At 35.4% G+C, this 26,309-nt stretch overlaps 1 protein-coding gene and 1 long non-coding RNA gene across 7 annotated transcripts in view; one reads left to right on the top strand and one right to left on the bottom strand.

Moving 5' to 3' along the window:
• Nucleotides 1-26,309, top strand: part of KCNH7 (potassium voltage-gated channel subfamily H member 7) — a 465,762-nt gene that overhangs the window by 323,841 nt on the left and 115,612 nt on the right. For 4 of the 6 annotated variants that reach the window (XM_009182334.4, XM_021923672.2, XM_009182333.4 and 1 more), the window contains 2 exons: nucleotides 2,415-2,435; nucleotides 10,415-10,629. In XM_009182334.4, coding sequence (XP_009180598.2) covers nucleotides 2,415-2,435; nucleotides 10,415-10,629 — 236 coding nt within the window. The remainder of the gene's footprint in view (nucleotides 1-2,414; nucleotides 2,436-10,414; nucleotides 10,630-26,309) is intronic. The other 2 variants (XM_021923671.2, XM_017946586.3) reach the window with 1 other exon arrangement.
• On the bottom strand, nucleotides 628-24,322 carry LOC103876279. Its single transcript, XR_635463.4, has 4 exons — nucleotides 24,092-24,322; nucleotides 6,441-6,563; nucleotides 4,550-4,620; nucleotides 628-1,900 (listed from the first exon to the last, which is right to left on the bottom strand). It is a non-coding gene; the product is annotated as an uncharacterized LOC103876279 (long non-coding RNA).

Below are 26,309 nucleotides of genomic sequence, written 5' to 3'. Positions count from 1 at the left end.
TGCATTGTACTGACTTAGCCTGTGTTTGGACAGTGGTGCTAAGTAGTTTAGATTAGATTTCTTGATTTAACTTCACTGTTTTAATGTATATGATCTCCATTTAGTGCACAGTTACTGATACAATTATGAGAAAGAATGATTTAATATTTTTGGATTTCTCAGTACAGGTACAATAAACATTTGGTGCTAGATCATCCTCGATTTTTCTCCCTCACCCAAAGTAAGCTGTTTTCAAAAAAAGTATTACTTTCTTATAGATTATGCTATAGTCGACATGTGACTACAGATTGATAAATTCAGAGGGTATTTTATCCTTCATCTTTAGAGCAATTTTAGCACAAAATCACTGATTAGCAAAAAAGAAACTACATTTCCTAAGACTTTGTAATTTGGTATATTTTACAAATAAAGCCATTGATAAGGAAAGATGGAAAACTTTTAGACGTGATTTTAGTTTTATGAATTCATGTAACTGATTAACAGGTGAAATAATGCACGAGATTTCAAAGTCTGATTGTTGTCTCCTCATTCAAATAAATAAAAACATTCTCCTGTACAGGCTATCTTCACAGAACTTTAAATATTTTGCAGATACATTAATGAATAATATTTTACTTTATCCTCTCATTTAATCCACATTATCAAGTACCTTAGAACCATACTTTTCAAACCATCTTTGATGAAGAACTAGAATTTTGTTTTCTAATTCATCACTGACCAATACATTTGTGAATTCAATAAAAATGTACTACTAGAATAATGAAATGTAAAAAATAGACACAAAATATAAACCCCAGTTGTTTTATTATTAGATTAATCAGACATGAAATTACTCTGCCAAACTGCTACAAAAGTTTCTAAATATTTACTCCAATTTCTGTACTTACATTGCCATGGAAGGATAACAAGCAGATCTCAGCTAAGACCAGTGCACAAGCCATACTCTGCCTTGGAAGGTCAAAGCTGTAATAACTACATAATGTAATGTTTCGTTAGTTTTCTTGGAATTGGTAAATCGTTATATATAATTTTTAGGTTTAATAAGTACAGTTGTAATTTATAACTACTTGCAAGCAGTTGTTACTTTACTAATGGTTTTTGGACCCAGCTTCTGATAGACACATTCATTCTGGGTAATCAAGATCTCTTCCACTATCTCTATTTGTTTTTTGTGATTTTCTCCAAGTGGAAAGGGAGTTGTTATCTAAGGCCACAGTTTTATTTGTATGTCTTTGTCCAATGCAATGTCTACGAGCAATTCAATATACCACACTCTTAGAATTATTTCAGTTGTAAGCTTTGAAATTATTATGATATATTCCAAGATTTTAAATGGGCACAGTGTTAGCATAGATATCAAAAAAATGCTGAACAGATTTTTCAAATCTTGGATATATTTGAATGGTTTTGATACGACAGTGACATTTATTTTAAGCTTGTGTGTTTCATAGCTAGTAATGCATATTTTGTTAGTGGCAAGTATGCAACATTTAGATTGTTGATCTCAAAATAAATCTGAAAATATTTAACTCATATTTTAAAAGAGCCCATTTTATTACAAATAAAATTTTTCAATATTCTAGTAATTACACCAAATTCATTGTGACATTAATATGTTAACATTTTTTAAAACAATCTAATCTTTCATTTACATCTAACAATTATTTTTGTCTAAGAATGACTCTTTGAGTTATATTTGCTATTTTTAAAATATATATTGAAGAACATTTGGAGGAGGGCAGTTAATAAAATTGTGTTTAATAATGTAAGTTGCAGCCAGGCACAGTGGAGCCAGGCAGAGTGGTGTGGTTGTAGTCGCAGCTACTAAGGAGGCTAAGGCACAAGGATTCTTGAGCCTAGGAGTTCAAGTCCATCCAGAGAGATATAGCCAGACCTTGTCCTGAAAGAAAGAAAGGGAGGGAGAGAGAGAGGGAGGGAGGGAAGGAACTGTTATCTTAGAAACATTTTCCTTATTAACATACTGGGTTAAATTATATGCAAAATATTACTTAACATGCAAAATGTGGAGTCTTCCTTTGAGTATATTCTCAGTGACAGTTGAGGAGACACTAAAATTGGCTGTTGACAAGGTTGAAAGTTTTGTCACAACTGCAGCATCTGGGGAAATCTATTTCTAAACTGTCATAATTATAAAATCTGTACTTTGGAATCCATTGAAATTGAGATAAATGCTTCACATATTTAAATAAGAATGTATATTATGACAGATACTATTTTTAGTATATGCATGTTACTTGGTGGAATAGTACACAATGTTAATTTCAATTAAAGAGAAATTTTCCATCATATTCTGATTTCTCTGATTGTTTTTATACAGGTGATTCAGTGTATATAATATAATTTTAGTCTTCTTTTTATATTTCTCTTTTTTTATCCTTATGTGCTCAAAACAGACAATGGTCGCAATGTCAAAGGTAATGTACAAACTCAAATTTCACCATCTGATGCTCAACGTGCCCCTTTACTCGGCATGTTAACTTGCCTGCTGTATGCCCTGTTCAATGCAACATCTTCATGCTGCCCTTAGCTATTCGGGGTGCCTGGTGGAGACATCATGGCTTGATTTTGCTAGAGACATTGTTATTTCTCTGCTGCGTCACCAAAATGATTATGAGCTCCTTTTGCCTGCAAGAACTATAAGCCTAGGTTGACAATGAATACTTCCTAAATATTTAAATTATTTGGAAAAGCACAAACCTCAAGCTAAATATATTCTGATGTGACAGAGGCACAAAAGCCTATTTCAGGAAAACAACAATTTTGAGTGCAAGATTAAATAAAATAAGCAAAGTGCTACGTGACAGCATCACTTCACTTGTTCCTCTTTTGTTTCCTCAAAACTAGTTTCACGTTCCTGGATGGCAGGGGGTATGGTTTTCAGCTTACTGTAGTAGTAAACTATATATGCATGATAGTCGTTTTCTATTTTTCTCTATTATATTTTAAGTTGTGTTCTATATTAGCCTGAAATCACTGGCATGACCTACAACTCCCAGAGGGTTACGTTTAACTGGAAATAGTCTGGATAAATTTGGATTGGGCTAAAAATTTGAAATTCACTGCTGTTTTCTACTGTATCATAGTAGATACAAGGATCACAAAATATAATAACCATATTATTATCATCAAATTGAAAACCATTGGGGCCTGGTCTTTCAACATAGGCCGTGCATGCTGCTGTGGGTGTGCAAATGGTGATCGTGACTTATTTTGTGCATGTGTGTTGCATGAACACGTCTCCACCAGTAACCGTCATTACTTAGAATTCACTGTTTTGACCACTCTCTCTTAAATGTCACTGGTACACTGACCACTGTGCAATTTTGTATATTGATTTCTCACTTGCTTCCCTAAAATAATTCAGAACTGATGATGGTTATGAATTAATAGACTAGGGACCAAAAATGCTTGGTCAGCAACCTAGGGAAATTTGAAAATCAGGGAAATTATGGCAGTATCCCCCCAAACCCAACCCAATTTTATTTTGTAAGCACTTTAAAAAGGGTCTATGCAGGTTGACCCAAATAGTGGGGCGGGATTTCACCTACATCATTATTCTTTTTTTTTTTTTTTTTTTTTTGGCCTGTCCACTGTGATTTCTAAAAGGGAGAAAATAGTGTCAACTGTGTGCAGTGGTTTGCATTGACATAATTCAGAACGTAACCTCAAGAAGCAGGATACAGATAGTTCTTGCCAACTAGCTTTAGAATTTAACAATTGTCAGTAAATTAGTAGGCATTAATTAATTTTCTAGTGATTTTTAAATGTAGTGATAAATGAACCTAATTTTTCTCAACAAATAGAGAATTGGACTTGTTTAACTTTCAAACTACTAGTTCACATATATGTCAAAGTACAGCTATTTTATTTTAGTGTCATAAAATAATTCATTTACTCTCCAACCTTTTTTCTCAACTCTCTCATTTTTAATAGGAGTAGTCTTTGAATACAGATATTCTTTATTTATTACATACATTTCCGATTGACATCAATTTTACAATCACAATTTAAAGTATACAGTAGAATCGTCAAAGTCAGAATTTTGCATTACAAATCTCTAAACTATTGTAGAAAGTTTTCACATGTTAATACTTAAGAAGTTCTATCCCCAAATTGGAGAAAGCATTTGCAAACGTAATGACATTTAATGTAAATTTTCACTCCAAAGCCTTCATTACTTTTTTCAAGCTCTGGTTTTGAAAACTATTAACAATGTTTAAGTGTCTGCCTCTAAGATTTTTCACAAAGCCATTAACCTTGTTAATTAGGTACAGGACCCTACATTAAGTGTGCATTTTAAGTTTGTTTGGCTTTGCTTCTATACCAGATCTAAATAAAAGACTAAAAACGTGCAGGTTTCCATCCTGCTTTGTGTACAAAATGCATAATTATAATTAATTATTTCAATATTTAATTTAACCAAAAAAACATTTATTTATCAGAATTAAATAAATAATTTAGGAATGTGTTGGTAATGTCTTCAAGAGCATCTGGTTTATTTATGTCAGGTGAGGTATTGGCTAAATACCTTGTACAGGTGGTACATTTATCTCCAGAGGATGCCATTCTTTAGCTTTCTCGGGAAGTCTGTGTTAGTGCCTGTAACACAAAGAGCTAACCTAAATCCTTCTTTCTGATATGAATTTTTTCCCCTTCATCTATCTCTACTAGACAGAGATACTAGCTGACTACTGCTAATCATGATGCAATATCACAGTAAAAAGACAGCAAATTGATACTCAGTCTTTTTTCTAAAACTAATTTCCACTTAATCTTCGTTCTTAGGATCTATTTCATTTCCCTTTAATAAATTTTCTTAGCATTCTGACTCCTTAAGCTCACACTTCAAAGTTCTTTTTAAAAGTGTAAACCATTGTCAAAGAGTGGAAAAGTTATTTCAAATAAATTGCACATCCTGCTATATGTATGTATGATAATTTAACAACTTCTCTAATATGTGAGAGGACCTAATCCTACATCCATCACTCATATACTAATTTTTACCTCAAACTTGGTGGCTTTTCTGTCTATTTTGCTTTACAAGTCATCAATAAAAATCTACCTCACTTTCTCTATTTCGTAAATAAGTCATAACACAATTTTGCCCCTTTAATGCTTCTGCCTCCTTGTTATCCTAAGTAACCCTGCTTCCCTCTGACATTGGTGTGTTCCATTGCCAATTTGTCTATGAATCTGTCCTATGACTCTGAAGTAAAACTACTTCACAGGTTTGTTACAGCTTTTACTTCCTCTCTAGCCTATATGGCTCACAAATGAAATAAATTAATCTAATACAACTTGTTTCTCATAGGATTCATTGGCCATTACCCAGTATCTTGTCATCTGATGAGGATTTGCAAATTGATTTTCAATGATAACAGTTTACTCCTGCAATAATATGTCATTCACTGGAACAGACAATATGAAGAAAAATAATTTGATGATTACTTCTTATGCATCTTTCTAAGTGCTAAACTGGTTGCCTTATACTTATTAACAGTGTTCTTTTACAAAGTTTAATTATTAAACACTGCATTTGCATCTTCTCTCATGTTAAGTCACTTCAGCAATTTGGGTTTTATTAAACTTTAGCTAAATAAACTCAGTGCCCTAAGATATATTGTACAAATACCTGATGATTTAAAAACAACCTTTTTCTGTCTGGTTTCCTTCTTTCCTATCATATTTTTCCCTCCAAAACGATTTTTTAAAGTAGTATTATTTTCTTTTAATCTATCAGATGCCCTTAGCTATGTTTCCAGCACCATCTAAAAAATATATATATATTCTCCTTTAGCATCTCATATCTCATGATAATTTAAATAGCCTCATCATACAAATTTTAAATATCTTTAATCTAAAATTCTTCCCAGTTGTTGCTTTAGCCTCTAGCTTCTTGTCTAAATGTAGGTATTCCTTTGCAGCTGGAAATTGGCCTACTTTATGTTTAATCAGACACTTGAAATATATTAAAGCACTCTCCAGCTGTTGGTTTAGTCTCCTTGGTCACCTGTTTTCCACCTTCTCTTACTATATTGAAAAATGTAACCTGGTCATCCATCTTGCAAATGCTTCTCTGAAGAACATCAAGTACTCCTCTATGCTTTTGAGTTTTACATGACTTTCTATTGAATCTCTTATTTCCCCCTATTTCTGCCCATTCATTTCCTTTAAATTTATTTACTTTGTTTTTCAGGTTATTCTCCTTTCTTTCATTAGAATCCTAAATCCCATCTGTTCATGATCACTCTCAGTGAGGCTGCCTTTCACCTTTAAATCCTCAACCAAGGCCTCTCTGAATATAGACGTAGGAGGTAGGAAACCCTGTATTCTGGTCCTTTATTCTTATTCTTTTCTGGCCTCATATTCTGTCCGCTTAGGTTTACAATTGGTGAAATAAGGATATTGTTAATACCTACCTTAGTTAAAATGTTGAAATCTTTTTCATTTGCATTTTGATGGGCTTAGAGGAACCTAAGTCAACATTGATCATCTTGAAGACTCTAGAAGTCTTCTGCATTTAAACATCTGCTTTAAAATCACTAGAAAGAAGCATAATTATCTTTTTTATACAGCATGAAATAAATTTTAAATGCCTTATCTAAGTAGCTTTCACAAGTTATTTTAAGTAATATTTTAAGTTTTACTGAATTAATTAAAATATAGATTAAAAGAAAATGTGGATTAACTCTTTAAGACTAAGAGAAAAAAAAAACAAACCTGGAAGAGAGTAAGAGTTTAGAGGGTTTTTCCACCTGCAAATAAGAGAAGCTAAAATAGTGAATGCAATGAAGTTGCAAATTCTGAGGCTAAATTTGAGTATGACATTTTATCAACCAGTTTCTCAATCATATCAGATCCTATGTCTCCCTGTCTCAATAAATACTTCGTTATACTCATTTTGCTATCCTGAAATTGAACTCGGAGATAATTTAACCTATTTCTAAAATATCAATGTGATTCCCTAACTGGAATACACAGGAGAAATAAAAGAAAAGCACTTTACAATAAAATATTTATTTCAAAATGTTAGTATTCAAATATAACTGCACTAGAAAACATAATGCAATAATTAGACATATGAAGAAAATTTGGTTTTAAAAGCATTAAGTACATGAGAAAATATTCCATACAGGTACCAGATAAAATGGTCAGCAGGAGTATGGATGGGTAGCATAATCAAAACCACCATTGGAGTCAAGAATTATATCAGACTTATTTATACATGAATTTTTAAAATGGGAAGTAACTAAAATTTAATTATGATTGATATATCAATACAAGCTGAAGGGAAAATAAGGAAGTATGGTAGTCTCAGAAAGGATCTAGCTCTTGCTTTTAATGGTGGTGTCAAAATGATACTTTCTGTGATATAATGCAATAGTAGTGAATTACACAGAAGAAAGAAATCCCACTAGATGTCAGGACATACATTCATCCTCTAATACATAAAAAAAGACCCTGCAAACATGCTTTGTTATGTAAGGAGAAACCGAAGATGGAATGGAAAATGAAATGGCAACTGAGACATTATAGAGAAGTTGTGGTAGATCTGCAGGGAGTTTTGAGAATGAGACTGAAAACCAACAGGCAACCCAAAGACAAATAAATAATTACAAGTACTTCATTTTTAAGACATAGGTTCCTTTTCATAGTATCATATCATTTTAAATATATAGGAGGATATTTATATAAAATATTTTTGAAGGAACTTTTATTAGTGTGATTTTGGTAATTCTCTGAAAATTTAACAATATTTGGTTGCAACACTGATAAAGAACACTCAAGACTCTTATCTTACATATTTGCAAATGACAGATCCAAACACAGATTGTAATCTAAACTCTAAAATTTTCTATTGGCCACTCAAGTGCCACAAGGAGTGTAGCTCTAAGTGGCATAATTATCCAAAATGGTGAGCGATTTCTGACAAAGTTCTGAATAAAACAATATATATTCTTACCTCTACATGGAAATTGTAGCTCTGGAAATTTCAATTTATATTAAAATCATGTAAAAAGCACATTGCGGTGTTTATATGTGAAACAGTTAGTTTTAAGGCTCAATTCATGAATAAACAGGCTTTTCACCTGCATGAATGCCCTTGAGGCAGGTAAGGTAATTCTTTAAGGCAAGGAGAATTGTGACATTGAAATTCTTTCATAATTGTGACAACAAAAAATGCTGCCACAAATCTCCCCTAGAGTGAAACACTACCATAGTTGAAATCACCTGCTTATATAAGTGTAGCCAGTTCAGTGGAGTTTATTGGAACTGGTCACAAGGGCAATTAAAGTAGATCAACAGTGTCTTTCTCTCTATTAACATTGTAGAATCTGTGATGACATCGATGATCCGTGAATTTAGCCAAATTTTAAACAACTCTGTGGACAGTTTGCTACAAAAATGCAGCATAGAGAAGGATGACACAGAAAGAGAGTGGAAAGATGAGCTTACGGGTTTTGAATACAATTTAACTATATATTTGAGCTCTGTTATCTATAATCTCTTAATAGTATCCTTGTTAGTTAAATAAACTAAGGAGTGAAAATATGACATTAGAGTTGGGGAAAAGACAGTATCTAAGAAACCTGAAATCCTGGCATAATTTACAAATTGTAAATATTAAGATATAAAACCTAGAACTCAACTACAGAATGCTACAGAAAGGAAAACACTATCCTGGTATGCATTACAATAAAATAAATTAGTGATGTGGGCTGGAGACTTCCAAAAAGACCTGAAGAATGGAGTTTCTGTCAGAGAACTATCTGAAGGCTAGATGAATTTGTTGCCACTATTTACTCTTATTTCTATCTTTGTATAAATAGAAAAGAGAGTTAGGTTCTATATGCAAATGAGAACATACGAGGCAATAAATTCCTGGAGAGCTCATGACATTTTTCTTCTAGATGGACTTGGTCATTGTCACAGATAAGAATCAGGGAGTCAACACAAATACAACTCAAGAAACACAGTATTTGTTAAATACATGAAAATTTATTAAGATTACTTCACACTTTTATAATAAACAAGTCTAAACTTTTATGAACAAGTATAGTGTGATTTCCCCCATAGTGACTATGAACAAAATGATGAGCATTGATTTCTTAGTATTATATCTGACCCGAGTTGATTGATTGTTGTCCCAAATGCAAAATCTTTAACTCTAATTCTAAAGTGTTTATACCTTGCTTGATGCTTAAAGTACATTTTGATCCCAAAAATGGGTTCACTTCATTTTGAACAGATAAAGAAATAACAGAAGGCAACTATGCTGCCTAACAAGTTTATTGATGCAATTTGTATGTTTTAACCACTTTCCGGGGCACAAAAATAGGGAGTTCACGATTTTTATAAAATTCTGTTGTTAATTTTTAAGAGCTAAATAACAGTGTATGTAATATTGCTCATTACACAAGATACTTCTCAGAGAATTTCCTGATTCTCCATAAGCAACAGATAACAGATTCATCCCGAAGGAAGATATAGCTGGTCAATCTACTCCCTCAACAAGGAAACCAGGAGTCTTGCCACCTTGCCAAGTTATCTTTGTAGGAAAGATTGCGAGAAGTGACTAGGTACTATCAACCCCAGACATGCCCTATTACCTAGCTGTGGCACTTCTATTGTAAGTTATGTTTGCCAGAGCATTCTGCTTGTGTGGTTTTTATAGCACCTTTTTTTTTTTTTCTCAGAAAGTGGTCAAGACTTAAACATAAGTGAAAGGAAAAAAAGGATCTAAAAATCCCACATATGATCCTGGAGTTTTCATTAGAGTACACACATTCACACAAAAATGGCCCTTCACCCTCTGAAGCTTTATCTGTAATTCCTTCATCTGGGTTTAACTATTTTAGAAGTTCTATGGAGCATCTCATATAGGTAGTGGAAACATATGAAGAGCCTAGATGGCTTGTCACTCCTCAGTGACACAGAGGGGAGTAACACAAATTGGAGCAGGGCAAACAATCCATTTGGAAATTTCATGGCCAATATGACTTTAACCATAGGTAAGTCCTTCTTAAATAATCCTCAAATTACAAAATGAAATTTATAAGAAATTTTAAAGGTAGAATTTGACCAATAACAGAGAGTATAGTTTTTTCTTTTATTGTAGCTTTTAATGAAAGAAACTAATTAACAGCTAAATCTGCCATTTGCTCTCTGAGTGCACACCTAGAACCCAGTCTTATTCTCAGATACTCACATGCCATTCCATGTGGCCCAAGGTGACCCAATCCCTGTGTCCAGGTATAAGCTAGCTGCATTTAGTCACAGTCAAATCAGGATCATATTGGTCATGAATCATTAGCAAGGTATTCAGAACTGTCTCTTTCTTCTATATCTTCTTATATTACTCTTTCAAATACTTTCCTTTTTTATTTTTTAGGGCCTTTTAATCATATCAAGTCAAGCCTCCTGGGATCCACATCAGATTCAAACCTCAACAAATACAGCACCATTAACAAGATTCCACAGCTCACTCTGAATTTTTCAGAGGTCAAAACTGAGAAAAAGAATTCATCTCCTCCTTCTTCAGACAAAACCATTATTGCACCCAAGGTTAAAGATCGAACGCACAATGTGACAGAGAAAGTGACCCAGGTAGGACACAGTGTTCTTATCAATTTCAACTGTTTTAGAGGTTTGTTTCTGCACCTTAAAACATATTCTTTTTCTTATAAACGACTACCAGTAGAGGTAAGACATTTATCTGTACTCCTATTTATCTTGAGATGTTGGGCAACTCTCTAATATAACAGATTCATAAAGCTGTATATTAGGATTTTAGATATTACAAGACTAAGCAAAAATGGGCTAACATGGCATGGCAGCTCCTACTTTCGTAGAGGTGGTTAACCTGCTATTCATCATGTTTGGACACTTATTGTTTGGCTGCCAACTCTCACATTATTAAAACGTGGTTTTTTAATATAATGGATGTGTCTATTGAAGCTTTAGGGGACTAATTAGGATTTGCTGTGAACTGTGGTATCCTTTTTGCACTTTACTAAATAGAGTCGGATCTAGTTCAGTTAACTTGGGGAAAAGAGCTGTCTGAGACGATGAAAAGTCAGTGAAACAACACATTTTATTGGAACAATATCTTATTGTTTTCAAATAAATACTGCAGCTTGAACTAGGGTAAAAAGCTAGCAGGCGTACTGCTTCACAGAGTAGATAAAAATGATTTCTACTTATTATATCAACATACCAGCTAAGCAGTACCTAGCTTTTGCTTACAATGCACTTACATTGTTGAGAATTCATGACTCTAAAATTTGTCAAGCAAGCGGTTCTTTTACGAACAATTTACTCAGTATATTTGCTTAGCAAATCTTTGCATAAACTCTCTATAATATAAAGCCAAGCTTGCCCCCATTCTCTATCCCAAGCATTGAAGTTTTTGAATTAATGAAGTTTTTCTGTAATTGTAATCACTACAAACCACACTATAGTACTGTTTCCAGATAACCTCTTATGTGTGAGCTGAAATAGCTATGTAAAGACCATGAGCAAGTTATAAATAGACCTGTGCAGTCTATATTTATTTGAGAGGTGCAATTATACTTGCCATTCTTGAGAGCATCTTTCCTATATATTTTAATATTTATGTATTAATGAGACTTTCTGTTCTAAGAATTTCACTTAACTTATATTTAGTAAAATGGGTAAATGAACAGTTTACTGTTATGCACATTGTATTGACATCATTTTGATAGCTTTGTATTTTCCTTTCAATTGTTTTTACTTTAAAAGTTTTATTATTTATAGATTCCTACCATTATATGAATATATAGGAATCAAGAGACTTAAGAGGATACAGAAGAAAAGTTGGAAATACTAGGGTCAGGTCCCTGCAAGTGCATAAGGAAATAAAATTCAAAGAAGCACAGCATGGCAGTAGGGACTGTGGCGAACTGTGGAGTGCAGACCCCCTCTAAAGCAGACAGCTGATATGCAGCTCTGGCTAACTGTGGTTAGGCAGAAATGCTTGACCAACTAATGAATGCTTGCAAATCTTTCCATTTTAAAAGAGAAGCTGGAAATGCAGAATTTAAGATAACCTCTTTATTTCTTAAAGTTGACAAACTAAAAAATGCTTTGAACTCTTTTTTTAGGCTGAACAAAACACATCTTAAGGCCTGTGTGCAGCCATGTGTGATCTCAGCAAGTCTTTCATGTGCTTGGTCCACCACAGAGGCCATCCTATGCTGCCATGTTCAGCAGATCCACTGTGCCAGGAGTACGTGATACACACAGAGATCTGAGAAGCACCTGCTCTGGGGGCTTTCTCAGATAGTGGCACAGGAAACATATATACAAATATCAATAATGAAATGCAGGGTAATAAAGAATATTAGGGAGAAAGTTATTGTACTGTAAGGGAAGAATTTGCAGGGAAGAAAAAGAGATAGGATTAAACACTTAAGCCAGATCTAGAAGATCACATCAAACTGTGTAGTCAGTAAATTTTAAGAGCATAAATCAGAGTCAAACTGGATTGTGTTTTATTTTAGCCATTTATTGTAGGCCATGAATGCAAGTGGCATTTATTATGTGTCATTAAGGCAAATTTCAGGACTGGGAAAACTTACTTCTCAGAGTTGATATAAGAATTAAATAGAAATGTGGAAAGTGTCCATCCTAGTACTAAGTACATAAAAGCAATGTCAGGCCATTAGTATGTTTATTAATTTTCTTCTATGATCCCCCAACTCTCCTCACCATCTCTGCAGGATCTCTTTATCCCTACATCATGAGGGCCTAGTAGAACATCTGGCAGAATGCAATCCATCAAATGTTTGCTGAATAAATGAGTGCATAAATGAATGGAAGAGTTAGCCAAGAGAAGGGATAAGAATTCCAGGTAGAAAATAAAACACAAGAACAAAGTTATGAAGGCATTAATGTCCATATGACTTTTTAGAACAAGTGGTTTTCTGAGCGGGTGAGAGGCTAGCCTGGACAATTTACCTTCAAAATAACACTTTTCTACCTTTTCACCTAAGTGCCATGGGGGTCTGAGTAAAATGCAACAGTTTCCAGCAGAAGCTTTGCAATTTTTTGGTCTCACACTTTATCTTTAAAAGCCCTGTGACTTTCACATTTAACTTTGTAATATAACAATATTTGTTTTAACATTTTTAAATGTTTTAAAATATTGCTATAGACCCAATGTTTGTGTCCTCACCAAAATTTCTATGTTGAAACATAATCACCAGCATGATGGCATTTGGAGGTGGGACCTATGAGAATAGGTCATGAGTGTGGAGCTCTCATAAATGGGATTAGTGTCCTTATAAAAGAGGCCCCAGAGAGCTCTTTGGTCCCCTTCTGCAATGTGAGGTTACAGCGAAAAGATGGAGATTATTTATGAAAAAGGAAGCAGGCCTTCACCAGGAACTAAATGGGCTGGCAACTTGATCTTGGACTTCACAGCCTCCATAACTGTGGACAATACATTTCTCTTGTTTGTGAGCTACCCAGTTGATGAGCATTTTATTTTAGCAGCCCAAATGAACTAAGATGACTACTTACCACTGAGTGAATCTGAGGCCCACAGAAAGGCCCCAGAGTTTTCCTAAAGCTTCTTATGCTTCCCACAAATTGTGGAGTGCCCCCCATCCCAGTCTCCAAAGTACCCCAATTGGAGAGGCAAACTGCTGGAAGATCAGAATTTGATCATATTTTATAAAAGTTCTTTATTTTTTACAGTGTAAAAAATACAATGAATGGAAGGAAATTCTGGAGTCAGGTAAAATACTTAAGTTGCTATGGTCCTTGCTAGAAATAAGGGATTGAATAAAGGCTGAGACTAGAAACTGGGAAAAAAGGCATCAGTAAGAATGCTTTATCTTCTTTGTAGGGGCCCCCTTTAGCTCTTAGTGACAAACCTTCCAATTGTCCACGTGTCAAACCAAACAATGTAGAGATCAAATATCAAGAAATTCCTCCTGCAGGCATAGCCTCTGGGAATTTTATTTAAGCACTTGAAAGCAGAGCTCCTCAATAACTCATTTATAGGATTATATACTTCATTTTGTGTTTGTGAACTTTCCTAATTGAAGCTATCTTTGAAATTTCCATATTCACTACTTTTAGCATCAGTTGTCCTCTCCTCACCAAAAGCAACTTGGTAATAACCAAAATACTTTACTTGTCTTTTTGTTTTCTTTTAGGCCTGCATGGAAATTCTCTTTGTCAGGAAAGTTTCAACATGTTTGCTCTAGGCAGCCAGCAGTATTTTCTTAATCAAATGTTCTTTCTTATTTTATTCACATAATAGATTGGTATAGAATTTCTTTCTTCATAAGAAGTCAAGATTTTGCTTATAGATTATTCAACAATAAATTTTAAACACTCTACAGTGCACAAACAATAGAGCAGTCATCAAGAGAAAAAGGCATAGATGAAAAGAATAATCGTTGCTCCTGTTGTTCTGTCTCACCACTTGGATCTTATCTCTATTACATGTTAAATTAGAATTAGGCAATTAGTTTTTTGCTTCCTCAGCTACAGTCACCTTCTTCACCATAGGGACTATTCATTCACTCCTTGGTCATTCATGTATTTGTTTATTCATTCAAAAGCATTTATTGATATGTATTATATATAGCATATAATATATATTATATATTAGGTATTACATATTATGTGTATATATAATATATATATAATGTGTATATATAATATACATATTATGTATTATATGTGCTGTATATAATACATATATAACATAGTATGTGTGTATATAATATACATATTATATATTATATGTGTTGTATATAACATATAATGTATGTCTATATATTATATATAATGTATAATGTATATCCATATATAATGTATAAACACACACAGTGCTAGGTGCTGAGGATTCAGAATTAAAAGGCAAACCTCTGCCATTGAGTCTTGAAGGAGGCAGACAAGTACAGTTCATTGGCATTACAGTACAATGTAAAGTATTTTTCTGTGGGTAAACATAGTGTGTGCAGATGGTGTTGAGAGAGGAAACCTTACCTACATTGGGAGTTTGGGATAATGTTTGGGGAATATAAACTCTTAAGTGTGTTTTGAAGGTGAGAAGTTTCCAAAATAAGGAATAAAAATCTGGAGTGAAACACATGTGGGAATCTCTATGTACCAAAGAATGAATGCAGTATGAGGTGTTTGTATGACCAGTGCCTGATATAATTACATGACACATAGTAGCATTTTAAAAGATTCAAAAATGAACCACTGAGGGTATTGGGTGGAACTTAGCAAGAGTAAGTCTGCAGTCAAAAATCTCCAAAGAAAATGCCTTCCTTCTGAAATCTTTTGTTAGGCAAGGCTCCAGTTCTTGCTGTTATTTTGGATCCATAGACCTCTTTTGGCCTTATTGGTATTCTGGAATGCATCATGTCATATTTCATTATGCCATATTTCATCTGACCTTCTTTAGGTATTTGGAGAAAAGAGAAAATAATTCTCAGAAGATATGTGTTTTTCTTTTTCCTTCACTACAGTCCAGCCAGTAAAGGTTTATGTGCAGTAGTGTACATCTCAGGGAGGCAAGCCCTTGGCTGGCCATTTCTACCAAATTCCAATGGAGTGGTGGAGAGTAAACAATGAATTGTAAGAAAAGTTGGGTGGAGAACAAAGGTAAGGTCTCCTTTTACCAAGCAATTGCAATTCTCAATTGAAGATCAAATTATTGGCTATATTTGCCCCCTTTTAAATAAAAGTGAACCACACTTTTACACCCTTCTATGATTTTGTTATTCCTGAGGATAGTTTAGTTCAAATGTTGTGCCAGTTTTTAGGATGAAATGTATTATTTTGTTGCCATGTTCAGCTTTGACAAGTTTTGTATTAGACCACTCCCCCTGGAGAAGTATAAGTGTATCTCAATAGTTTAAGAAGATGGAACCATGGATTTCAAATCTTTACTGGCCACTGTATCAGTCAACACTGTGACAGAATGCAAGTAACAGAAATCCAACTCAAACCACTTTAAGCAAAAAATGAAAGGAAGAAGGGTAGTTTATTGGTCCATATTACTGAAAGGTACAGAGAAAGATCTGCTTTGGGGTCGGCTATATACATTTTTGTGTAACTGGTGACATTCTCTCCCTTGCTTCTGTGTTGACTGCACTCCCTACCTAATAGCAGAAAGTTCCTCAGACTCTCCTGTCTCACCTGATGCTCACAGTTAGTCATTTGGGGAGAAGGACCTTCTTTCTTCCAGTGTCCATATTATTCCCAGAGAAAGAAGACTCTTATTGATCATCTTGGACCCTGTGTTCATCCTTGTGAAGGAAAAAGTATAGCCCCTTGACTGACAGTCACACTAGAAAAATGCAGTGGGAGAAGCAAGTCTGTAAAGCAGGAGAATCAAACAGCAGTGGCCCATTGCAGAGATGAAAATAGAATTCAAATTAACAGCATTAACCACACACAGGTGCACACCCTCACCCACCCCCCCCCACCAACACAGAGTCCACATTGGGCAGTGGGTAATAAAACCTAGTATAGATACTCAAGATATTATAAATTACTTGGAGAAACACTACATAACAGTATATAGCATTTACACATGCTAATTTAATAATGCTACAAGGCCATATTATGAAAGTAACGATCGTTTACATTTCTTTTAAACTTAGTATTGGTCGAACTATGACCAAATAGTTCTATAACTTGGCCTGTATTACTTAAGAGGAATGTCTGGTGAATTCAGTGGAAACCCATTTTGAGATAATCAGGAAATAAGATGTATGAAGGGACCTTAATAAGCCAGAAGGTATTGATCTGCAGAACAGAAGATGAGAAAAAATTTACTATTAGTCCACAAGTATAATTTTCCTGTAGCTTTACCAAGGAAAGTACTCAAGAAAATTATTTTGTGATTTAATCACAAAATAACTTAGGTCACAAGAAAGAAATTTCTGAATATTAAAAAGGCCATATAATCTTTAAGTCTATGTAGAACTTTAGAGCCATAATAGATTCCCAATATGCAGGATTCATGTAAGTATATTATTGGCATGAAAATAGAATTATGGTAACTTTAATGATTTCTGACATTGATTGAGCATTTAATATGTGCCAGGCTCAGTTGTAAATGGTTTAGTGGATTATCAATTTTAATCTATATGACAGCACTGTGAAATCATGCTATTATTATCATCTGCATTTCATAGAGGAGAAATTAAGCTTAGAGAGAGGAAGCAACTTGCTTGGGTCACACAGTGAATGATGGACGGAGTCTTCAAACCGAGGTAATCTGATTCCAGAAGTGAAGTTCTCATTCTCTAAAATATATCCTTTTTATGATTCTGTTCTATTTCCCCATTTGTCCCCTAAATCTCCTCAGGAGTTACAGTGGCAGTTGGACATACTTGTAACATTTGACTGTGACACCAAATGTCCTAATCTGAATGGTTAGTTAACTCTTCAAAAAGCCTAGCTATCATTGCCATGGAGGTTCATTTCCAGCAGTCTCTTGTTTAAATTTATGTACCATCTACTTTATGCTGGTTTCAGATTAGAATAGTGGGATGGGGGGTTTTGTTGGTCGTATGCTGCACAGTTACAGAAAAAGCAAAACCACCCTGATGTTACTGACTTAAAGAAGAGCTGAAGGATTATGGCCTTTTACTTATATTGAACTTTGTTCATTATGAACAGGTTCATTATCTCTCACTGTGACTCAGTGTCTCTCAATTTATACTTATTTTTTGACATAAATCCAAAACAAGTATTTATGATTTAGTACTTCTTTAGGAATGCAGGCTGATTTGTAATGAAGAAATTTTAATGAAGAAATAACATTGACTTTATCTTATTAGCTAATGTTTAAAATTATTTATCATCTCAGGCTTAAGAGTACAAAGTTTCTCCCATCCAAGTATTAACCAGGACCAATCTTGTTGCATTTCTGAGATCAGATCAGATCACATGTATTCAGGGTGGTATGGCCATAGATATTAGTACAAAATATCTTAACATGTTCTGTAGTTTCCTTCAAATTGGATAAATTTAGTTCTAAATTTCTTCAATGATAGGATTTGAAAAGTCTTTCAGATACAACAACAAACTAAAAGTGGTTTTATATATAGCACTACTTTTCAATAATAATTTCATGGTTTTAAAATTATACTTAAAAAGGCAAATTTTTTTTTTTTTCCCCCCCCCCGAGACAGAGTCTCTCTCTGTCACCTAGGCTGGAGTGCAGTGGCCGGATCTCAGCTCACTGCAAGCTCCGCCTCCCGGGTTTACACCATTCTCCTGCCTCAGCCTCTCGAGTAGCTGGGACTACAGGCGCCCGCCACCTCGCCCAGCTAGTGTTTTTCTGTTTATTTATTTATTTATTTTTTATTTTTTTATTTTTTTATTTTTTTTAGTAGAGACGGGATTTCACCGTGTTAGCCAGGATGGTCTCAATCTCCTGACCTTGTGATCCGTCCGTCTCGACCTCCCAAAGTGCTGGGATTACAGGCTTGAGCCACCGCGCCCGGCCCCAAAAAGGCAAATTTTCAACAATTATTTGTATAAAGACTCATTGATTCTTCACTCTTGAAATTACTAAAAACAAAATTCACAATACTGATGCAGGATTTTTTGCTTCTTAGCTCAGCTAGGTCTGGGTTCTTGTCTCATGACCAGGAAGAAGTAGGCACACAGATACTCAAAGAATGAGTGGAGTAGAATTTTTTAAGCAAAAGGAGAGCTCTCAGCAAAGAGAGAGGGGTTCTGAAAGCGGGTTTCTGGTTTCCCCCCTTTTTAGTTGAATACAAAGGATTCTATATATTTAAGCTGACAGGGCTGCGTTCCATATTTGTATAAGGCGTGAATTACAGGTGGGTTCCCCCATCCCCACAGTGTGCATGCAGGCCCTTAGTCCTCTGTAGGCATGCTTAAGCAAGCACACTGTGTAAGTTCTCTTATCTGCACAAAACATCTGGTGTAAGCACTTGTGGGGCTGGTCAGAGGTTCTCTGGGGACACTTCCCTGTCTGCCTAAAGAAAGCTGACTCCTTTCATTCCCTTCTTCAGGAGTGGAGACCCCCAACGGCTGTTGGGGAAAGTAGACAATCATCATTCTAAACTGCTTCCTGCTGACAGGGAGTTCTGTTTTGGGAAAGTGGCAGTTAGGGCTCCTCCTGAGGTCTGTTTAAGGGTCCGTGGAAGAATGACACATCCATGCATGGTTTCATTTGCATCGCCATTTGAAGTTTAATGGCCTTTTAGTGAGAAGAAGCAATTTGGGTTATCAGAAGACATATATCAAAATGAAACGAGAGGGTAAGGACAGCTCCCCAATCCCAAGATTGCAGACATGCCCAGATAAACTGGTGGCTATAGTTAACCCTGCTAAGATTTGGGTGCATGGGACTTGACTTTGGTTGACTCCCTTGGTCTTATTTTCCCAAACAAAAAAACCTCCAGGTTATGGGCACTCTATTTATTACTATCCCTGGGTAGGATTTGCAAAATAATTGCCCAGAATTAAAATATTGATCCATATTTTTACATTACCCATCCCTTTTGTTTCTTCTGAGCTGCAACTAGATATCACTGGTTGGTTCAACAGGAAGAAACAGAATTAGTCTAAAATGTTGGCAAAAACTTGAAAACAACTGATGAGATTAGAATTGAATCACAAGTGTATGATAAGTTTTGAAACATAATTTTTCTCTCTCCAGTCCTCATTTTTGTCAAAATAAATCATGATAGGATTGAGTTCTTTGTAAAATAAACTTAAGTCTTATACTTGACTTGATTATCTGCATAAAGTACAGCAAGAATTGTTATATTTCACATAGGCTTTTAAATTGGCTTTAATATTAATATCAACTCCAATTTTTAAATGAAACCTTAAACATAATTCTATCTCATCTTAACCATTTTTTTAGAAAGGATCAAGCAAGACGATTGTCTGTGAATGACAAAATATCCAGGATAGTAACAGTCAAAAATATGATTGACAAAGAAATTTGGGTATTTCTGTAGTTTATGATAGGTTAACATAATAGCCTTTATTATGATTGATAGCATATACTCAGACATTAGAATTTTAGATATCCCACACAATTTTGGAACAAATACACTTATTGTTCACTAAAATATAACCTAAAGAAGATTAAACATCACTTTGGAAATAACTAAAAATGTCAAATAATCCTGTTTACCTCTCTTTTGGATGCTCCAGGGGCCCTCTCTAGCATCTAAAAGTTAGGGGTCAGGAAAGACAACCTTGAAACTGAAGTTTGATTTTGTGAAGCCTAACAAACAGGGTAAAGGTTTAAGCCACTTAATATTATGAAATAAAATTCCAGATTACCCTAAGTTATTTGTTTACCTAAAATGATGACTCGAAAATTTTAGGAAAGGCCAAAAACATTTCATTGTCCTTTACCATTATGTGAAAATCTTGTTCAAGAGAGAGAAAGCCAAATTTTACACTTGCATTAGTCTACTATTAATATCAACCCCAATTTTTAAATGAAACCTTAAACATAACTTTATCTCATCTTAACCAGTTTGACCATGAGGTGAGATTCTTGTAAACGTTTTATAACCCTTTACAAATCTTTGTTAAAGAACAGATCAATACCTTAAGAAAACTTTGTTGTGCTTTTATTTCAATGCCCAATTTATGGAAAAACAATATAATACCTTTTTGAAGTTAGTTAATACGTTCATACACAGAATTTCTTTTGCACGATTATTTTTTACAAATCTTCCACCATTTGTTTAAACCTTGAGCTTTATCTTTTCTATTTCAAAACTATTCTGTAAGCCTAAGCAAAAATTTACATTCTCATGCCTTCTTATAATCTTTTACTAAAAACACATTTTACTTTCCTTACACAGCTTGCATATAAATCTATTTTCAGTAGTCTCAACAACATGTTATGATGACAACCCTTAGCAATTTTTAATTTTAGTGTAAAACCTGGTAAGTTATTTTAATTATGTACCAGGCACAGATAAGGTCTGACTCCGGCATAGTTAGGGGTGTGGTTAATTCCGTGTGTCCCTAGGCCTTAAAAAATTGTAAAGCAGTTGAGCAGTTTTCAAAGGCCAAAGAAGCAGCTTATAACCTTAAAACATTTAGCAAACCTAGTATCTGACCTAGTATCTAAATATTTTAGACCACATATTTACATTTTGAAGACATTTGTATTTTACCGATAATCTTTAAGACTTTTATTTCTCAAAGATTAAAGTCACATGAACTAAAAGGCATTATAGCTTTTGTTTTTCCTTCAAAAAATATTTTATATAAGTGCTTATTTTTCTTTAAGTCAATTAATCAGAGCTCTATTTTTATGTAACCATCACACATCTAACACATACGTGATTATACAGACAGAAGAAGATCCAGTTGTTGTAAGATTTTTCATTTGCCTATCTCCTAATTGGATTATTGGCCTTGGGGTATAGCTCTCCAAGAAGAAGGGCTAGGAAAACCTGTGGTTTCTAGAGCCAGTAAAACAGGCATACCTGGAAGACAAAAACAAATTTTGAGAGGGATCTATTTGCTTTTAATTCCTGGGGTTCCATGAGGAAAACAAATATTTTTTTTTCCCAAAGTGGAGTCCGGGGCACCTTCTCTGTTTTTCCCCAGGCTTCCCAGGCCATCAGAAGTTATCTTAGGACCTCTGACGTGTGCATTAAGAGTGGCAAGACAAAACGGAGAAAAGTAATTCAGTTGACTGAGAAAAATAAAACCTTTTCCAAAAAAACAAGATCCAAAAAGAGAAAAACATAGAGTCCTTTTAGATATACCTATAGTAGCTTGGAGATCTGTTTTTAATTAAACTGAGTGCACTTTAAGAAAATCCTTTTAAATTCCTTATTACCTGTCTTTAGACATGCAAAGTGGCCAATATTTCTGGCTTTTGAGCTTTGCCAAAAGTAACCTCACAGGTGAAACCAATAAGCCTCAACTAAGGTTATGACTTAACCACGAGTGTTCAAGGTATTTTCAGAGGTGGAAAACAGTTTTTACAAAATCTCGAGTGTTTATAGGTAGCTCAGGGAAAGGAAGATTTAAGAAAGGAAGCTAGAAGTTGTTCATGGAGGGCAAGAGAATCAGCAAATGGTAAAAGTCACAAAGGTATTAACCAGAAAGTACTCATTCCCTAAGCCAGGATTGAGACCAGGTGGCCATTAAAACGGCAGAGACCAAAAGAGTACTGCCACATGGTTACAGGGTCAAGCTCCCAAGGACATAAAACAAGACGGAGCCCTGTAGCAAAGTTTGTTACTGACCAATTTGCCAAGTTGGCTTTAACAGCAGTCTTATGGGATCCTAGGCCCATGTTCTAGCCTAAAGTACCCCAGAATGTATGACAGAACCATACAGAAAGACACACTACACAAAGCACACCAGACTGGCTACAGCTTAAGACAAGACACAAATCCTTTTTTCCATTAATCAAAACTTTGCAGAGGATATAAAGAGTAATTTTATCATTCATTCAACTGGTTTGTACAGGGAAAGGGAGACCAGAAGTCTGACTGGTAAGAACTTTTACCTTTTTGGGGGCATGTCAGGCTTCTGGATTCCCTTCCCCTGAACTCATTTAAGCTAAGCAGTTTACGGTTTGGGGAAATTAACTTTTCCCAGTTTGGGAATGCATCTAAGGGAAGTGTCCTGTAGTACAGGACACAATTACCCATCCACTAACAGAGGACAGAGTTCGAGGAAAAAGAAGGCTTTTCTTCCCCCAAAGGAATCTCGGTGATTCAGGAGGCATTTGAGAGAAGTACAGACTGAAGATGAACGGCTACCTATCTAGAAAGAGGGGAACAAGGCGTCCCTAGTTCCTTTCTCTTCCTAGCAAATACCTGGGATACGTGAGGGAGAGAAATAATGGTGTCCCATTCTTTCTTCTGTCCTTATATCCCCGAGTCCTGGCAACCTCGGCAGGGTGCCACCCATGAATGCCAGTGCAGCTTTTCACCCATGTTAATAGGGAGGCCTAGTGGGTGGGAATTATCCACATTTACCCACATGCAGACTCCTTCCTGCTGTTGGTAACCTTTGAGTTCCCTTGACCTTGTCTATGTCATGGATACTAGCATGACTTCTATCTATGAAATGGAAAGGGGCCTAATTGGCAGGAATCAGTCATACTAAGGTAAAGCTGTGGAGCTGGGTCCCCCTCAAACAAGGGAGAGGAAAGGGAGTCCTGTGAATTGGGGTCCTGGGCTAGTAAAATGTCTTTCAAAGGGAAAAAAAAAAAAAACCTCTTGCATAGAAAAGCTGCCTGTATCCACAGGGGTGGGTTAACTCCTGGCACCATGGGAAAAAAGAAAAACAAGCAGTTTAAGTGCAGGGTGGGGACAATGCCTGGTTGAAAAACCTTTAGCTCTATGCAAATGTGTTTCTCCACCAGGGAGATAAACTCTTAATCTTTGCACCCACTTGGCTCAGCCAGAGGAGGAAAGGCTCCACAGGTTCATGGCAGGACGGGTCGGAGAGTGGAAAACGCTGGCCAACAGGCTGCATGAGGGCCTTGGCCCCGGAGATTGCCTTGGTACCCAGGAAGCAACTGCAGCTTATTCCTGCCCTGCGTGGTCACTGGATGCAGCATGTGTGTGTGGCAGACATGGCCATGCACCCCAGCTGGGAGGGGAGGTTGGAGCGGGGAGCAAGTACCTGTGGCCATTGGGTGGGGCTGGGGTGTGCCTCTAAGAACAGACAGAAATCACATTGTCCTGAATTGTATATCTTATGGCTTGGCCAAATGCTCATTCTACATAGTAATATCTCTGCAGTTTGCAGCAACACCCTTAACATTATTTAAAAAGAGGTGCCATGACAGCCCTGAAAAAAAGAAAGAAAATGCCATAGAAAAGACTGAATTGGAATGATGGAACATTCCCAAGCCCTGAGAGTGATAGGCAGGGGTGTTGTTGGGGTCCTATCTAGCATCCTGTCCTCTGTAGCCATTTATTCTTAATTGGCACACCAGAGATTTGGTGCTGCATCAGCCTTCAGAAAAAGTCTGAGGACTAGAAGTCTCAGAAGTGGAAGTGAAAGGTTTTGGGTCTCATTTACTCACCCTCCAGGCATCCTGGGTGAGCCCCCAAAATGACACAGGATTTTTTGCTCCTTAGCTCAGTTAGGTCTGGCTTCTTCTCTTACAACCAGGAAGAAGTAGGCATGTTGAAGCTTGAAGAGTGAGTGGAGTAGAATTTATTAAGTGAAAGGAAAGCTCTTAGCAAAAAGAGAAGTCCTGAAAGTAGGTTCCTGGTTGCTTTCCTTTTCAGTTGAATACAAGGGCTTCTATATATCTAAGGTGATGGGGCTGGGTTCCCTGTTTGCATAAGGCACTAATTACTGGTGGCTCCACCTAATCCCCCTAGTGCACATGTGGTCCCTTAGGCCACTGAAGGCATGTTTGGGCAAGCTTCCTGTGCAAATTCCCTTATCTGCAGAAAACATCTGGTGTAAGAACTTGTGGGGTGGGTTGGAGGTTCTCCAGGGACCCTCCCCTTACTGTCTGCCTAAAGCAAGCTGGCTAACTTCTTTCCATACCTCTAGAGTGTGATTAACATGTTCTCCTAAACTTCATTTTGTATCTAAACCAACTTATATATCATATAAACCTCAATAAAACTGTATTGAATTCATCTTGAATTGCCAAATAGTGGTAATCACAAAATTCCAGATTAAATTTGGGATGTAATGCAGGAGTACAAAATTGCTTCTGAACAATTCCAATTTAATATAACATTAATTTTGTTTCCATTATCTTGTTGTTATTTATAGAATACCAGCAAGCTTGGTTCAGCAAAACAGAAATTCCTATCCAATGTTTTTCCCATATTCTGAGTTTATTCTATAAACTATTCAATATTTGTCATTGTTTGCTAAATATAAGTCAAATATTATGTACTATGGCTGATATAAAAACATGTAAGTAAGATCATTATCTTCAAGGGCCTTTGATTAAATACAGACTTTGAGTTTTGAGATCTTAGATTATGTTTTCTAATCTTCTCTGGTCGAATAAACATATTCTATTATCAAGTCCATGCAACCAGTGGGCTGCATGTGGGTCACAATGGCTTTGAATGTGACCCAAACAAATTTGTAAACTTTCTTGGAACATTATGAGATTTTTTTTTTTGCATTTTTTTTTAGCTCATCAGCTATCATTAGTGTTAGTGTATATAGTGTGTGGCCCAAGACAATTATTCTTCTTTCAATGTGGCCTAGAGAAGCCAAAGATTGGACACCCCTGATTCTGGTCAATGATGAGGAAAAATAAAAACATTTTTTGGGCTATTGACTACTGCAAGCATGTCATATGCTATGTAGATAATAAATATAAAATAAGAGTGTGTGTTTCTTGAAAAGAGAAGCGTGGAATTTTAAATTAAGCAACAAATTAGTTTTCTATTTTTACTAAATGCTGTACGCATATCAATACAATCACATAATGACATATATTCTAAATTAAAATGTTATTTCAGTTTAAAATACTGAATTAGCTAGGTAATTAAGTGTGAAAAATCATACTTCTCTGTATTCTAGATGATGAATAAATATATCTATATGAAAATCCTGGTAGCCAACTGACTAAACACCATAACTTGAAGGGGAAGTATTTATGTGTAATTCTGTTAATAAGTACCTATTTGGTTTTATATGTTCGTTATGCCAGGCAAGGTGTCAGAGCCCCGGCACTGGGAAGTGGTCGACTCATCGGTTGGCAAAAAGAATTACTGGCAGTAGTATAAGTTTGAAAAAGGAAAGTTTATTACAAAGGAAGAACACTGCAAAACAGTGCAGTGAGTGGACTGAGTGCTGATTTTTCTTTAGGGATATTTATGGACTTTATGGTGGGAGCATAGGATTGTAAAATGAGTTTCAGCATGGCATTCCAGAGATGTATAGAAATTTTTGTTACTTGTAAGCTTTTAGGAGGGAAAGAAATCTGGAATAAGATGCCTGCTTTTGATAATAGGAAAGTCTAATTACTTCTAATTTTCCCCAGATAAGGAGTTTTGCCTCAGTATGACCTGTTTGATGGTGGTCTTTGCTCCTTTCTAAATTCCTCAAATAAGGAGTTTTTGTATCCAAGCCCTGTTCAATGATCACCAGGTGATTTTTGCTCACCTCACATCACAAATTTTAAAGCTAAGGGAAGAAAAAAATATCATCTCCTTTAAAAGTTCTGTTGGACAAAAAATCAGGTTGAAAGTAGCTGCTTGAAGTAAAGTAGTAAAATACAAATGGTCAGAAGAGGTAAAATTTAACTTGGCTTGAGTACA

The sequence above is a fragment of the Papio anubis genome, chromosome 10, assembly GCF_008728515.1.
Source record: "Papio anubis isolate 15944 chromosome 10, Panubis1.0, whole genome shotgun sequence".
Classification (NCBI taxonomy): domain Eukaryota; kingdom Metazoa; phylum Chordata; class Mammalia; order Primates; family Cercopithecidae; genus Papio; species Papio anubis.
Note: the sequence above shows the minus strand (reverse complement) of the source record. Positions and strands in the feature narration are given on the sequence as shown.